This window comes from Salmo trutta, chromosome 13 (genome assembly GCF_901001165.1).
Source record: "Salmo trutta chromosome 13, fSalTru1.1, whole genome shotgun sequence".
NCBI classification, from domain to species: Eukaryota; Metazoa; Chordata; class Actinopteri; order Salmoniformes; family Salmonidae; genus Salmo; species Salmo trutta.
In genome coordinates this window covers 22,390,853-22,403,234 of record NC_042969.1, presented here as the reverse complement: position 1 = coordinate 22,403,234, position 12,382 = coordinate 22,390,853, and the positions used below count along the sequence as shown (strand labels likewise).

General features: G+C 41.1%; 2 protein-coding genes across 2 annotated transcripts; one reads left to right on the top strand and one right to left on the bottom strand.

Annotated features, from left to right (window-relative positions):
- Nucleotides 1-960: 960 nt before the first annotated feature.
- Nucleotides 961-5,043, top strand: LOC115205449 (serine protease inhibitor Kazal-type 1). Its single transcript, XM_029771433.1, has 4 exons — nt 961-1,071; nt 1,926-1,966; nt 2,087-2,196; nt 4,880-5,043. The coding sequence occupies exons 1-4, from the start codon at nt 963-965 to the stop codon at nt 4,929-4,931; spliced, it is 312 nt and encodes a 103-aa protein (XP_029627293.1). The 5' UTR covers nt 961-962; the 3' UTR covers nt 4,932-5,043.
- A 1,192-nt stretch (nt 5,044-6,235) lies between these two features.
- Nucleotides 6,236-11,155, bottom strand: LOC115205448 (nucleotide exchange factor SIL1). The gene is made up of 9 exons (XM_029771432.1): nt 10,893-11,155; nt 10,624-10,762; nt 9,972-10,080; nt 9,720-9,831; nt 9,382-9,564; nt 7,559-7,680; nt 7,344-7,440; nt 6,969-7,133; nt 6,236-6,878 (listed from the first exon to the last, which is right to left on the bottom strand). Exons 1-9 carry the CDS (start codon nt 10,995-10,997, stop codon nt 6,516-6,518), a joined length of 1,395 nt encoding a protein of 464 aa, XP_029627292.1. The 5' UTR covers nt 10,998-11,155; the 3' UTR covers nt 6,236-6,515.
- Between the last annotated feature and the right edge of the window lie 1,227 nt (nt 11,156-12,382).

Genomic DNA, 12,382 nt, shown 5'->3' with positions numbered 1-12,382 from the left:
CTTTCTGATACTATATAGAAATCAGAACATCTTACCTGTATCTGTATGATTTGAAAAAGTAACTTTTTGTTGGTTCTGAAAGTAATTACATGTCCTCCTAAAACTGCTTATAACACTAATGTTGTGATCTCGAAATTCTAACATAGGTGTGTCAAAAAACGTATTTAGTTCAAGCCAAGGACAGAGGGTTGCGTGACTTTAAAAATGGCAGAGATACATGTATTGCAAACAAAACGGAAGAAGTTGAGCCTCACGCTTCAACGCTCTTAGTTGATGCGTAAACTGATCCACTATGCTGTTTACTTTCTGCGTCTACGTCATATCGCTGAGTCTACCATTAATTGAAACAATAACAAAGTGGTCACCTGCCTCTGTTTTAGTAAAAAGCAGAGGGATGGGCCTAGAGAATGGTACCAATGTCAAATTCATAGACAGAGCTATGGATGCAAGGACTGACCATCCATGAAATCAAAATGATAGTTTTAACCATGTTTAACACCTGCCCTCAAAGCCATTTGAAAATGGAGGAAAAAGATTAAACTCAGACAGAGCTTGCCGCATATGACCTGCTGTAAAGATGTCTTAGAAATTAGTAGCCTAGCTTCATACTACTCTGAAAAAAAATTGGAGGTCGTTCCCAAAACTAACATAGATATAGAAAAACTAGAAAACCCACATAGAAATAGAAAACATAGAACATAAACCAAAAACCCCGAAACACACAAAAAAAACACCCCCTGCCACGTCCTGACCAAACTACAATAACAAATAACCCCTTTTACTGGTCAGGACGTGACAGGAACACATCACCATTGGCCCCTGCTGGCCAACACACTGCTATGTGACAAAAACTCAGTGGCAATAACAAACAAACCAGCTGGGAGGAGAGATGGAAAGGTGGGAGGAGTGGTATTTAACTGACAGGTCAAGTCCCAAAAGCACTATATAAAAAGGCAGGCTAGATGGCAAGGGAAACACAAACTTGCAGACTCACAACTCCAAGCCATACTGTCACAGAGACTATGAAGCTGACAATACTGCTCTGTGCTATCGTGCTCCTCTCTCTCTCTGGTGAGTACTATTGCCATAACCAAAAGCACTTACGAGCTGTTTTGACATGCATGTAAAAAATATTGCTTGATATTTTTAACATTGAAAATTTCACCTTATTCTGTACTTAGATCAATGAGGTTTTGGGAATAATCAGACAACTCTTCATTGTGAGGGATGCTAGATGAATTGGTTACACGCTTTCGGCTGAATTTAAGAATGAAGAGTAGCCTATAAGGAAGTGGTGACAGCTTAGGTTATCTACGTTTAGGATAGAATACCCAGTTGTAAGAGCCCACACAAATGGAAAGTCAGAGTTGCACCAAGAAAAGAATGTCAGGTGATATAATTTTGTCTACACAGGCACTTCTATGAAGCTGACTCTGGGAGAGCTCATCGTGTGGGGAGCCATGATACTATTAAATTCATATGAATAATTATTGTAATTCCTAATTATATGCATGTCCCCCAGTGTCACAGGACACCGGTGAGAGAATATGGACAACAGTCTCAGACCCCATGCCATTAATACCAAGATAAAAGTAATTTCCAAGATAGATACCTTGACATTGGGGTTACTGGTATGTATCTCACTGGCTGTGTCATCATAGAGCTAAAGATGACACAGTGAGTAAGTTCAACAAGGGACAGTAATTTGTCAAGGTGATATTCTCTCTAGTCAAGAGCTCATCTGGAAAACAATAAGGTATTTAAAGAAGTGGAATGTGATCTTGTTTCAAAGACCAATAATAAAAGAAGGCATACTTTTCAGACAGTTGTTGAGCAACATTCCACCAACCTTTTCCCCCTCACTGAATATTGTGAATCACATCAAGGAAAAATTGAATACCCTTTTCTTTTCCTGTTTTGTCCAGTTTTTGCCATGGATGAAGAAAGACCCCCACAGCCCAGAGAGGTGAGATACATTAGGAAATAGTTATTCTATGGAAACAAGGCCATTACAATACTTTTTATGAGGATGTGCATGTCAAAATAACTATAATAGTAAGGACTGCTCTTCCCCTGCCTAAAACAGCCTCAGTGTGAGGTGTATGAAGACGGCATGTGCTCCAGAGAGTTTGATCCTGTGTGTGGGAGCGATGGCAACACATACACCACCGAGTGCGTGCTGTGTCGTGAGAACAAGTAAGTATAAAACACATGGGTTATTTACCTTGTGTAAATATAGTATTATTCCTTTTATACCTATCCTACTATGTGCTGTAATGTAAGTATAAAGCACAAGGGTGAGGTTATTTAACTGCCGTGAATTATTCCCTATATAATATGGATGATTGATGCTGTCTTTTAGGCCATTTCAATCACTAGGAAACACTGGCAAAGTGATGCCAGACCCTAACAGAAAGGTTAGGCAATATGTCAATAAGAAAATAATTCCCCAGCAGTCTGAGAAAATAAGATAATGAAGCAGGTGCTAGATGCACCTAGAATGAATGATACGGACCTCCAAACCTTACCCCAGTTTCGGTGAGGTAACTTTACGTGACCATGTTCTAGAAACAGTTGCATCATCAGGAAAAGGACGTGCCACTGAAGCACAAATCTTACCTATTGACTGTGGCTAGAAATTTTGCAGGATTTGTTAAAGATTTTTTTTTTTATTCAGTTAAAGGCAGATCATGCTTTATACCTGATACATTTATTCATATCAACCACACTTAAATAAACAGTAAACAAATAACTTAGACATTATTAGTTAAGACATTTCAAATAGAAATCAAACTGGATGTTCTTCAAAAATAGATGGGAGGGGTTGAGGGTAGCGGAAGGGTAGGAGTAAAAACAAACCAAAAGATAACTATTGTAAAATAGATTATGTCCGTAAAATGTATATAGTATGTTTAAGCTGGAGTAGAAGCCTAAGTGTTGTTCATAAGTTTACTCCAATTAGGGGAGGAGTGGTGGAAAATAATAATATTCAGTTGAAGTTGGAAGTTTACATACACTTAGGTTGGAGTCATTAAAACTCGTTTTTCAACCACTACACAAATTTCTTGTTAACAAACTATAGTTTTGGCAAGTCGGTTAGGACAACAACTTTGTGCATTACACAAGTAATTTTCCCAACAATTGTTTACAGACAGATTATTTCACTTATAATTCACTGTATCACAATTCCAGTGGGTCAGAAGTTTACATACACTAAGTTGACTGTTCCTTTAAACAGCTTGGAAAATTCATGGCTTTAGAAGCTTCTGTTAGGCTAATTGGCATCACTTGAGTCAATTGGAGGTGTACCTGTGGATGTATTTCAAGGCCTACCTTCAAAGTCAGTGCCTCTTTGCTTGACATCATGGGAAAATCAAAAGAAATCAGCCAAGACCTCAGAAAACCATGTAGACCTCCACAAGTCTGGTTCATTCTTGGGAGCAATTTTCAAATGCCTGAAGGTACCACGTTCATCTGTACAAACGATAGTACGCAAGTATAAACACCATGGGACCACGCAGCTGTCATACCGCTCAGGAAGGAGATGCATTCTGTCTCCTAGAGATGAACGCACTTTGGTGCAAAAAGTGCAAATCAATCCCAGAACAACAGCAAAGGACCTTGTGAAGATGCTGGAGGAAACGGGTACAAAAGTATCTATATCAACAGTAAAACGAGTCCTATATCGACATAACCTGAAAGGCCACTCAGCAAGGAAGAAGCCACTGCTCCAAAACCGCCCCAAAAAAGCCAGACTATGGTTTGCAACTGCAAATGGGGACAAAGATCATACTTTTTTGGAGAAATGTCCTCTGGTTTGATGAAACAAAAATAGAACTGTTTGGCCATAATGACCATTCTTATGTTTGGAGGAAAAAGGGGAGTCTTGCAAGCCGAAGAACACCATCCCAACCGTGAAGAACGGGGGTGGCAGCATCATGTTGTGGGGGTGCTTTGCTGCAGGAGGGATTGGTTCACTTCACAAAATAGGTGGCATCATGAGGATGGAAAATTATTATATTGAAGAAACATCAGTCATGAAGTTAAAGCTTGGTTGAAATTGGGTCTTCCAAATGGACAATGACCCCAAGCATATTCCCAAAGTTGTGGCAAAATGGCTTAAGGACAACAAAGTCAAGGTATTGGAGTGGCCATCACAAAGCTCTGACCTCAATCCTACAGAAAATTTGAGGGCAGAACTGAAAAAGCATGTGCGAGCAAGGAGGCCTATAAACCTGACTCAGTTACACCAGCTCTGTCAGGAGGAATGGGCCAAAATTCCCCCAACTTATTGTGGGAAGCTTGTGGAAGGCTACACAAAATGTTTGACCCGAGTTAAACAATTTGAAGGCAATAATACCAAATACTAATTGAGTGTATGTAAACTTCTGACCGACTGGGAATGTGATGAAAGAAATAAAAGCTGAAATAAATCATTCTCTCGACTATTATTCTGACATTTCACATTCTTAAAATAAAGTGGTGATCCTAACTGACCTAAAACAGGGAATTTTTACTAGGATTAAAAGTCGGGAATTGTGAAAAACTGAGTTTAAATGTATTTGGCTAAGGTGTTTGTAAACTTCTGACTTCAACTGTGTGTATATATGTGTATGGGGGATTGGAAATGATACAAGTACATTGATGGAAGCTACAATCTGCAATATAAAACTGATCTGCCCCCCCCCAAAAGTTTAAAATAAAAGACAACTCAAATTATTAGAATAAAGTGTGTATTTGAGAGTAGACTCAATATTATACTCAACAATCCCTGAGGTTTATGTTCAGCATTTTACATTCAATCATGCCCTTTTGAATTGAAGGTACCTTATTTGAACCTTACATTTTAAGTTGTTAACAGAACACCTCTTTTTCACAGGCTTAAACACAAGCATATCCTGGTCAAGCACGGAGGAGTGTGTGAGGCATAACAAGAAGTCTCTCTGGACACCTGTCCTGCCGGAATGATCCAGAGAAAGGAGTATCATCACTGGACACCAGCTTTTGAAATCTGCAGACTAATAAAATTATGAAGCATGAAAATGTAGTCTCTTCTCTTATGAAAGCTAATAGAATATTATAGAAGTATATTGAACAAAAATATGGGACCACCACTTTACATGTTGTGTTTATGTTTCATGAGCTGAATTAAAAGATCCCAGAAATGTTCCATACACACACAAAGCGTATTTCTCTCCAATTTTGCACACACATTTGTTTACATCACTGTTAGTGAGCATTTCTCCTTTGCCAAGATTATCCATCCACTTTACAGGTGAGGCATGTCAAGAAGCTGACTAAACAGCATGATCAGTGCACCTTGCGCTGGGGACAATAAAAGGGCACTCTAAAATCTGCAGTTGTCACACAACACAATGCCACAAATGTCTCAAGTTGAGGGAGCGTGCAGTTGGCATGCTGACTGCAGGAATGTCCACCAGAGCTGTTGCCAGAGAATTTATTGTTAATTTCTCTACCATAAGCCATCTCCAACTTCATTTTAGAGAATTTGGCAGAATATCCAACCAGCCACACAACCGCAGACCACGTGTAACCAGGATCTCCACATCCATCTTCTTCACCTGCGGGATCGTCTGAGACCAGCCACTCGGACAGCTGATGAAACAGAAAGTATTTCTGTCTGTAATAAATCCCTTTTGTGTTGAAAAACTCATTCCGATTGGCTGGGCCTGGCTCCCAAATGGGTGGGCCTATGCCCTCTCAAGGCTACTCCCCTGCAGAGTCATGTGAAATCCATAGATTAGGGCCTTATTTATTTAAATGGACTAATTTCCTTTTATGAACTGTAACACAGTAAAATCGTTGAGTTTATATTTTTGTTCAATTTAGTTCTGATTTCATTACTGTTAGCAGCAGGTTAAAAAGGGGGTGCTTATATTTGTCCTGTTTCACACATTTACAAGTATGTAACTTGTAAAAGTGTGTGGTGTGAAATGGAAATGTTTTTGTTGCATATCCCACTCCCCCTGAGACACCTGCAGAGAGTGGGGTCACGGCCTGGGATCAGCCAACCCTGTAGAAATGTGGCTTAAGTGCCTTGCTCAAGGGCAGATCGACAGCTTTTTCACCTAGTCGGCTCGGGGACTCGAACTAGCAACCTTTCGGTTACTATCCCAATGCTCTACCCGCCACCCACAGGCGCACCAGTCTCACATTAGTGGGCAATCCAACAAGAAGATCGATAGAGCACACTGTGAATAAGAAACATGTCATATAAGGGAAAATAATGTAATTTAGCCCAGCTAAATGTATTCCTCAGGGAGGACTGGAGAGCGTTATTTTGAGACAAGCCAAAGCATGAGGCATCACAGATGTAGAAAGAAAAAAAATGTTGTAAGAGGCTAAGTCCTCTGAGGCAGCAACTGAAAAAGGCAACCTTCTGATTTGCAGATGTGTGATCATATTACACAGTCTCAAAATAAAAACGTTACATTACAGAACTGCAGACTTGTTTTTATTGTCCTTTGATGGGGTTTTTCCACCCAGCCCTATGCTCACTTCAGTTTCAGCAGCACTGTCTCCAACAGAGCCAGGATCTCCCCAAAGTACCCATCCTCATCTCCGAGGACCTGCTCTGAGAGCACCAGTTCCTGGTACTGCTCCTGTAGTGTGCGGAGGGAGGAAGACAGAGTGTAGTCCTGCCGATACTGAGTCTGGCAGTGAGGCATCATGGCCAGGATAGTTCTCAGTGCCTTCTCCTTCCAGTCATGCTCTGGTGAGGCCAACAGTTCAGGCACCAGTCTGCACCAGCCCTGCTCTGCCAACAGTGGCATGAGGGAGACCTGTGCGTACTGCTGCAAACGCTCGTTATGAGAAGCATCTGGAATGGGGTCAAGTCCAGTCTGAGAGATCAGCTCCTAGAATAGAGAATGTGCCATTCACATCATTTGATTTCACATGACTAGCCTCGCATTTATAGGCAAGATTTTCATAAGAGCACCACTCACCTTCTCATTGATCATGTCATAGAGTATGGTTACAATCCTCACACGGAGAGCCCCGCCGTCGGAAGCTCGGAAAAGATCCCCCAACACCTGCAGCCCACCCAGCTTCAGGAAGTGGCTTTGGGCAAAGGGGAAGTGACGTAGTAAAGAGGCCACAGCAAACAACGCCTGTATACAGACGAACATTAGCATCAGTAACATGCCAGGAAGAGAACAATGCAAAATATTGTGCTGATTGTAAAACTTGACTGTAGACAGATGTGAGGAAACCTTACAGTTTTAAAATGGAAAGAGAGTCTCCTAGTGGATAATTAACGATGCTACATTTACAATCAGAGTACTAACGAATGGATTTGATCATGTGAGAACAAGACTTGCCTTCTTTTTAACAGACATGGGTCGTGGAGTGGCAAGTAACATTAACAGCTTCTGCAGGGTACCACTTTCAACTGCCCCCACCTGCACCACTGGGTTACTAGAAAGAATATAATCAATGATAATGTTACTGACACACACACACACACACACAAACATGCTGTCTTTTGGCTGGGATTTACAATTAGAGTGTTGGTATGGGTTAGAGACTGCTATACCTTGACAGAGCTGACCCCAAGACAAAAGCAGCACTCTCCTGAAGGCGATAGTCTGTGCTGTTCAAAGCATCAACCACAAGCTTCAACCCTCCCCTAGATGCCAAGTTCTGGGCATTGTCCACCTGACAACACAGATAACAAGGAAACTAATTATAATGTTATTTCTACAATCAAATTAAAACAAAAAAATAGATGTAAAAATCAGTGTTGCATCTCTTTTATTGTCTCAACAATTTATACTCCCAAACCATTAGTATATTCAGTCCCCTTCCCTTTTTCCACTTTGTTACATTATAGCCTTATTCCAAAAATGAATTAAATTTGTTTTCCTCAAGCTACACACAACACTCCATAATGACAATATGAAAACAGGTTACGACATTTTCAAAAAGGTATTAAAAATAAAAAACTGAAATACCTTATTTAAAGTATTCAGACCCATTGCTATGAGAGTTAAAATTGAGCTCAGGTGCATCCTGTTTCCATTGATCATCCTTGAGAGGTTTCTACAACTTCATTGGAGTCCACCTGTGGTAAATTCAATTAAACCGACATTATTTGGAAAAGAACATACCTGTCTAGATAAGGTCTCACAGTTGACAGTGTACGTCAGGGCATAAACCAAGCCATGAGGTCGAAGGAATTGTCTGTAGAGCGCCGAGACAGGATTGTGTTGAAGCACAGATCTGGTGAAGGTTACCAAAACATTTCTGCACCATTGAAGGTCCCCAACAACACAGTGGCCTCCGTCATTCTTAAATGGAAACAGTTTGGAACCACCAAGACGCTTTCTAGAGCTGACTTTCTAGAGCTGACAAACTTAGCAATTGGGAGAGAAGGGCCTTGGTCAGGGAGGTGACCAAGAACCCAATGATCACTCTGACAGAGCTCCTCTGTGAAGATTGGGGAACCTTCCAGAAGGACAAACATCTCTGCAGCACTCTGCCAATCAGGCCTTTATGGTAGAGTGGCCAGACAGAACCACTCCTCAGTGACAGCCCGCTTGGAGTTTGCCAAAAGGCATCTAAAGGACTCTGTCCAAGAGAAAGAAGATTCTCTGGTCTGATGAAATCAAGATGTAACTCTTTGGCCTGAATGCCAAGCATCACGTCTGGAAGAAACCTGCCATCGTCTCTACGGTGAAGCATGGTGGTGGCAGCATCATGCTGTAGGGATGTTTTCAGTGGCAGGGACTGGGAGACTAGTCAGGATTGAAGAAAGATGAACGGAGCAGAGTACATAGAGATCCTTGATGAAAACCTGCTCCAGAGCGCTCAGGACCTCAGACTAGGGTGAAGGTTCACCAAACAATAGGACAATGACCCTAAGCAAGTTTCTGAATGTTCTTGAGTGGCCCAGTCAGAGCCCGGACTTGAACCGGATAAAACATCTCTGGAGAGACCTGAAAATAGCTGTGCAGCGAAGCTTCCCATCCAACCTGACAGAGCTCGAGAGGCTCTGCAGAGAGGAATGGGAGAAACTCCCCAAATATAGGTGTGCCAAGCTTGTAGCGTCATACCCAAGAAGACTCGAGGCTGTAATCGCTGCCAAAGGTGCTTCAACAAAGTTCTGAGTAAAGGGTCTGAATACTTATGTAAATGTTGTAGTTCAGTTTTTTTTTAAATAAATTTGCTAAAATTTCAAAAACTTGAACCTTTGTCATTATAGGGTATTGTGTGTAGATTTTTTGGGGGGGGGACCATTCAATTCATTTTAGAATAAGGTGGTAATGTAACAAATGTGGAAAAAGTAAAGGGGCCTGAATACTTTCCGAAGCCACTGTATCTCGTTGCCTCCCACCTCATTAGTATCTCGTTGCTCACCTGATGAACAAGGTACTCTAGGTCATGTAAAGCTTTTATCTTCTCCTCCACAGTGGTGTTTGAGCTGTTGAATTGGGACATCAGTCTGCTAATAACCTGGAAGTCTGACTCCATCAGCATGTCCAGTTTGGCCATGTCCCTTTTCAGCTCCTCCATGGGACGGAACTGGGCTCTGAGAGCCTCCTAAACACACAGGGAAACACACGAACCATAAGTAATAGTTTGCCAACCGAGAAGGAAATCAAAGATAGACGAATGCCTCTGTGATCCCATCTCATTTCACAGCCGCGTGTCTCCACCGTGAAAAGAGACTAAAGACATATCAAATCAGGCCATACCTTCTCTTCTTTGTCACTAGTTTCAGGATCCACTCCTTCTTTTATATTTTTCAGAGCGTTCTTCAGCTCCTCAGCATTGAAGGATGGGCCTGGTGTGTTCTCCTTCCCCTGTCTGACTCAGAGAAAACACCTGTGGTGAGTCTGATGTAATCTCAAGCAAAGATAGTATGGCCTTCTACTGTACAATAGCTACATGGCAAAAATGTTCTACAGTGTTTCAAACTGACAGAAACATTTCAACAGGATCCTTACCTTTGTCCATCGATCTGGTTTTTGAGAATCTGATGTTCCCCAAGTTTGACCTCCCTCTGCCTTGTCTGGAGGTTGAGCCTTACGTGAGAGCCCCTTGGGACTGCCTGGCCTGAGTGATAACAATATTGTACAGTGAATACTTTTGATTCTGCCATACACATTAATACTCCATGCCGTTTCTTGTTTCTGTGTGTTGCACTTGCATTCAGTGGCATCTATGAATGACATGATTATTCATATTATTATTGACACCAAACGGAAGAACCAAGGACACGGATGGTTCCTGATGTTGTGAGATTCTCTCTGGTGTTTACAGTGCTGTGAGATTAGGATATCAGGACCTGTTTAGACAAAGCAATTGTAACAGTAGAGTAAAGGATTGCAATATATGGGAAAATAAATGGCTGCAGTATTTCTGCTATACTGAGTACATGGTGCATGGAATGCTAAGGCATAAATATATGAATGTGTGTATTCTTATTTTAAATGTATATAGTTCTGTCCTTGTGCTGTACTTGTCTATTAAATGTTCTGTATTATGTCATGTTTTATGTTGTCTGGACCCCAGGAAGAGTAGCTGCTGCTTTAACAGTCGCTCAGGGGGATCCTAATAAAATACATGTATTACTACTGTGTGTACTTCATGAGACACCTGGTTTGAGAGACTGCCACTGATCCGTGGGACGGAACACATTAGAATCCTCAGGATCGCTCTCTTCCTCCATGTGGTGCGCATCCTCATCATCCAGGCTGGTCTCAGTGCTCTCCACAACAGTCAGAGCAGAGGAAGACTATAGGGCCAGGGGATTGTATCAGACTCATGTAGGCTACAGACTCTCATCAAACTCCGGTAGGCTACACACAAACTGTTTAACAATATATTTATACAGTAGTATAACGAGTATATCATTAACTACTCACTTTTTCGCTGAGAACATGGACGAATTGACAACTCAATACTAAGAGCATGAGTGCCATCTTCAGCCTGGTAGATTTACTTCCTTTTCTCAGGCATCCGGTCAACATACTGGCTGTAGTATAGCTAACACAACTAATATATCGATATCATAACACTATAGGGTAACAAATACAATTAATGTGAACTACGACGCATTGCACTATCTATTCACCCGACCGCACCATTTCAGATTTAAGCATGGACGTGTAACGTTGATACTTGTCAGAAATTAGACCACTCCCACGGTGTTTGTCATCACGACCGGGAGCCAATCGTATTTAAAAGAGTGTCACTCGTTTTCAAATCTATGCGATCGGATTGGCTAATGGAGATCCCTGTATGATCTTTGTGACGCAATTACATTACATTTCATCAGTCTTTTTGGAAGTTTTATTTCATATTATTACATGAACTGACAACTGTACATATAGCCCATGTGCCATACCAAAAACTGGCCCATCTCGGGGTGGCAAAGATTTGATGGCATTAAATAGTTCCCCACAAGCCCCTGATCAAATTGATATACAGCCTCTAGAGGTTCTTCAAGAAATCGAATATTCCATAATGTGGCAGCAGATCATTGTAACTGTAGGCCTACATAGAAAATCTCACACCAGTTTGTCAGAACAGTTATGGTACTGTAAACATGTATATGAATCTTACAACATATGAAAAAGTAACTATAGTGTTTTCTTCTCAGAAGACAGAGATAAGCAGGAGAAGAGACTAATACTCTTGCGTGTGTCGGTTATAGCGGGTTAACCCTGATCTATACTGGCGGTCCAGGGCTTGCTTGGTTACACGTGGTCTGCAGTTGTGAAGCCGGTGGACTTACTGACAAATTCTCTAAAACGACGTATGTCGGCGGCTTATGGTAAAGAAATTAACATTCAATTCTCTTCTCTGGCAACAGCTCTGGTGGACATTCCTGCAGTCAGCATGCCAATTGTACACTCCCTCAAAACTTGAGACATCTGTGGCATTGTGTTGTGTGACAAAACTTCAGATTTTAGAGTGGCCTTTTATTGTCCCTAGCACAAGGTGCACCTGTGTAATGATCATGCTGTTTAATCAGCTTCTTGACATGCCTCACCTGTAAAGTGGATGGATTATTTTGGCAAAGGAGAAATGCTCACTAACAGTGATGTAAACAAATTTGTGCACAACATTTGAGAGAAATAAGCTTTTTGTGTGCATGGAACATTACTGGGATATTTTATTTTAACCCATGAAACACCATACCACCACTTTACATGTTGCGTTTATATTTTTGTGCAATATAATTTAATCCTGGGTTAATATACTGTATGATGACTATACAACAACAAAAAACTTTCTCAATGGGTCTCCTTGTTGTGTGTGAAATTGTGTTAATTATAATTTAAGTACTAAGTGATGATAGAGCACTTCCCAATACTGCCCATAGACTAATTTAACAATAAATACAAAAAAA

Bases quoted from the DNA above. Each gene is read 5' to 3' on its own strand.
- LOC115205449 (XM_029771433.1), top strand. From the start codon at position 963: ATGGCAAGGGAAACACAAACTTGCAGACTCACAACTCCAAGCCATACT. The intron at 1,967-2,086 runs GTGAGATACATT...TGCCTAAAACAG, and splicing joins GACCCCCACAGCCCAGAGAG to CCTCAGTGTGAGGTGTATGA. The intron at 2,197-4,879 runs GTAAGTATAAAA...TCTTTTTCACAG, and splicing joins GTGCTGTGTCGTGAGAACAA to GCTTAAACACAAGCATATCC.
- LOC115205448 (XM_029771432.1), bottom strand. From the start codon at position 10,997: ATGTTGACCGGATGCCTGAGAAAAGGAAGTAAATCTACCAGGCTGAAG. The intron at 10,763-10,892 runs GTGAGTAGTTAA...CTGGCCCTATAG, and splicing joins TCCATGTTCTCAGCGAAAAA to TCTTCCTCTGCTCTGACTGT. The intron at 7,681-9,381 runs GTGAGCAACGAG...CTGTGTTGTCAG, and splicing joins TAGAGTACCTTGTTCATCAG to GTGGACAATGCCCAGAACTT.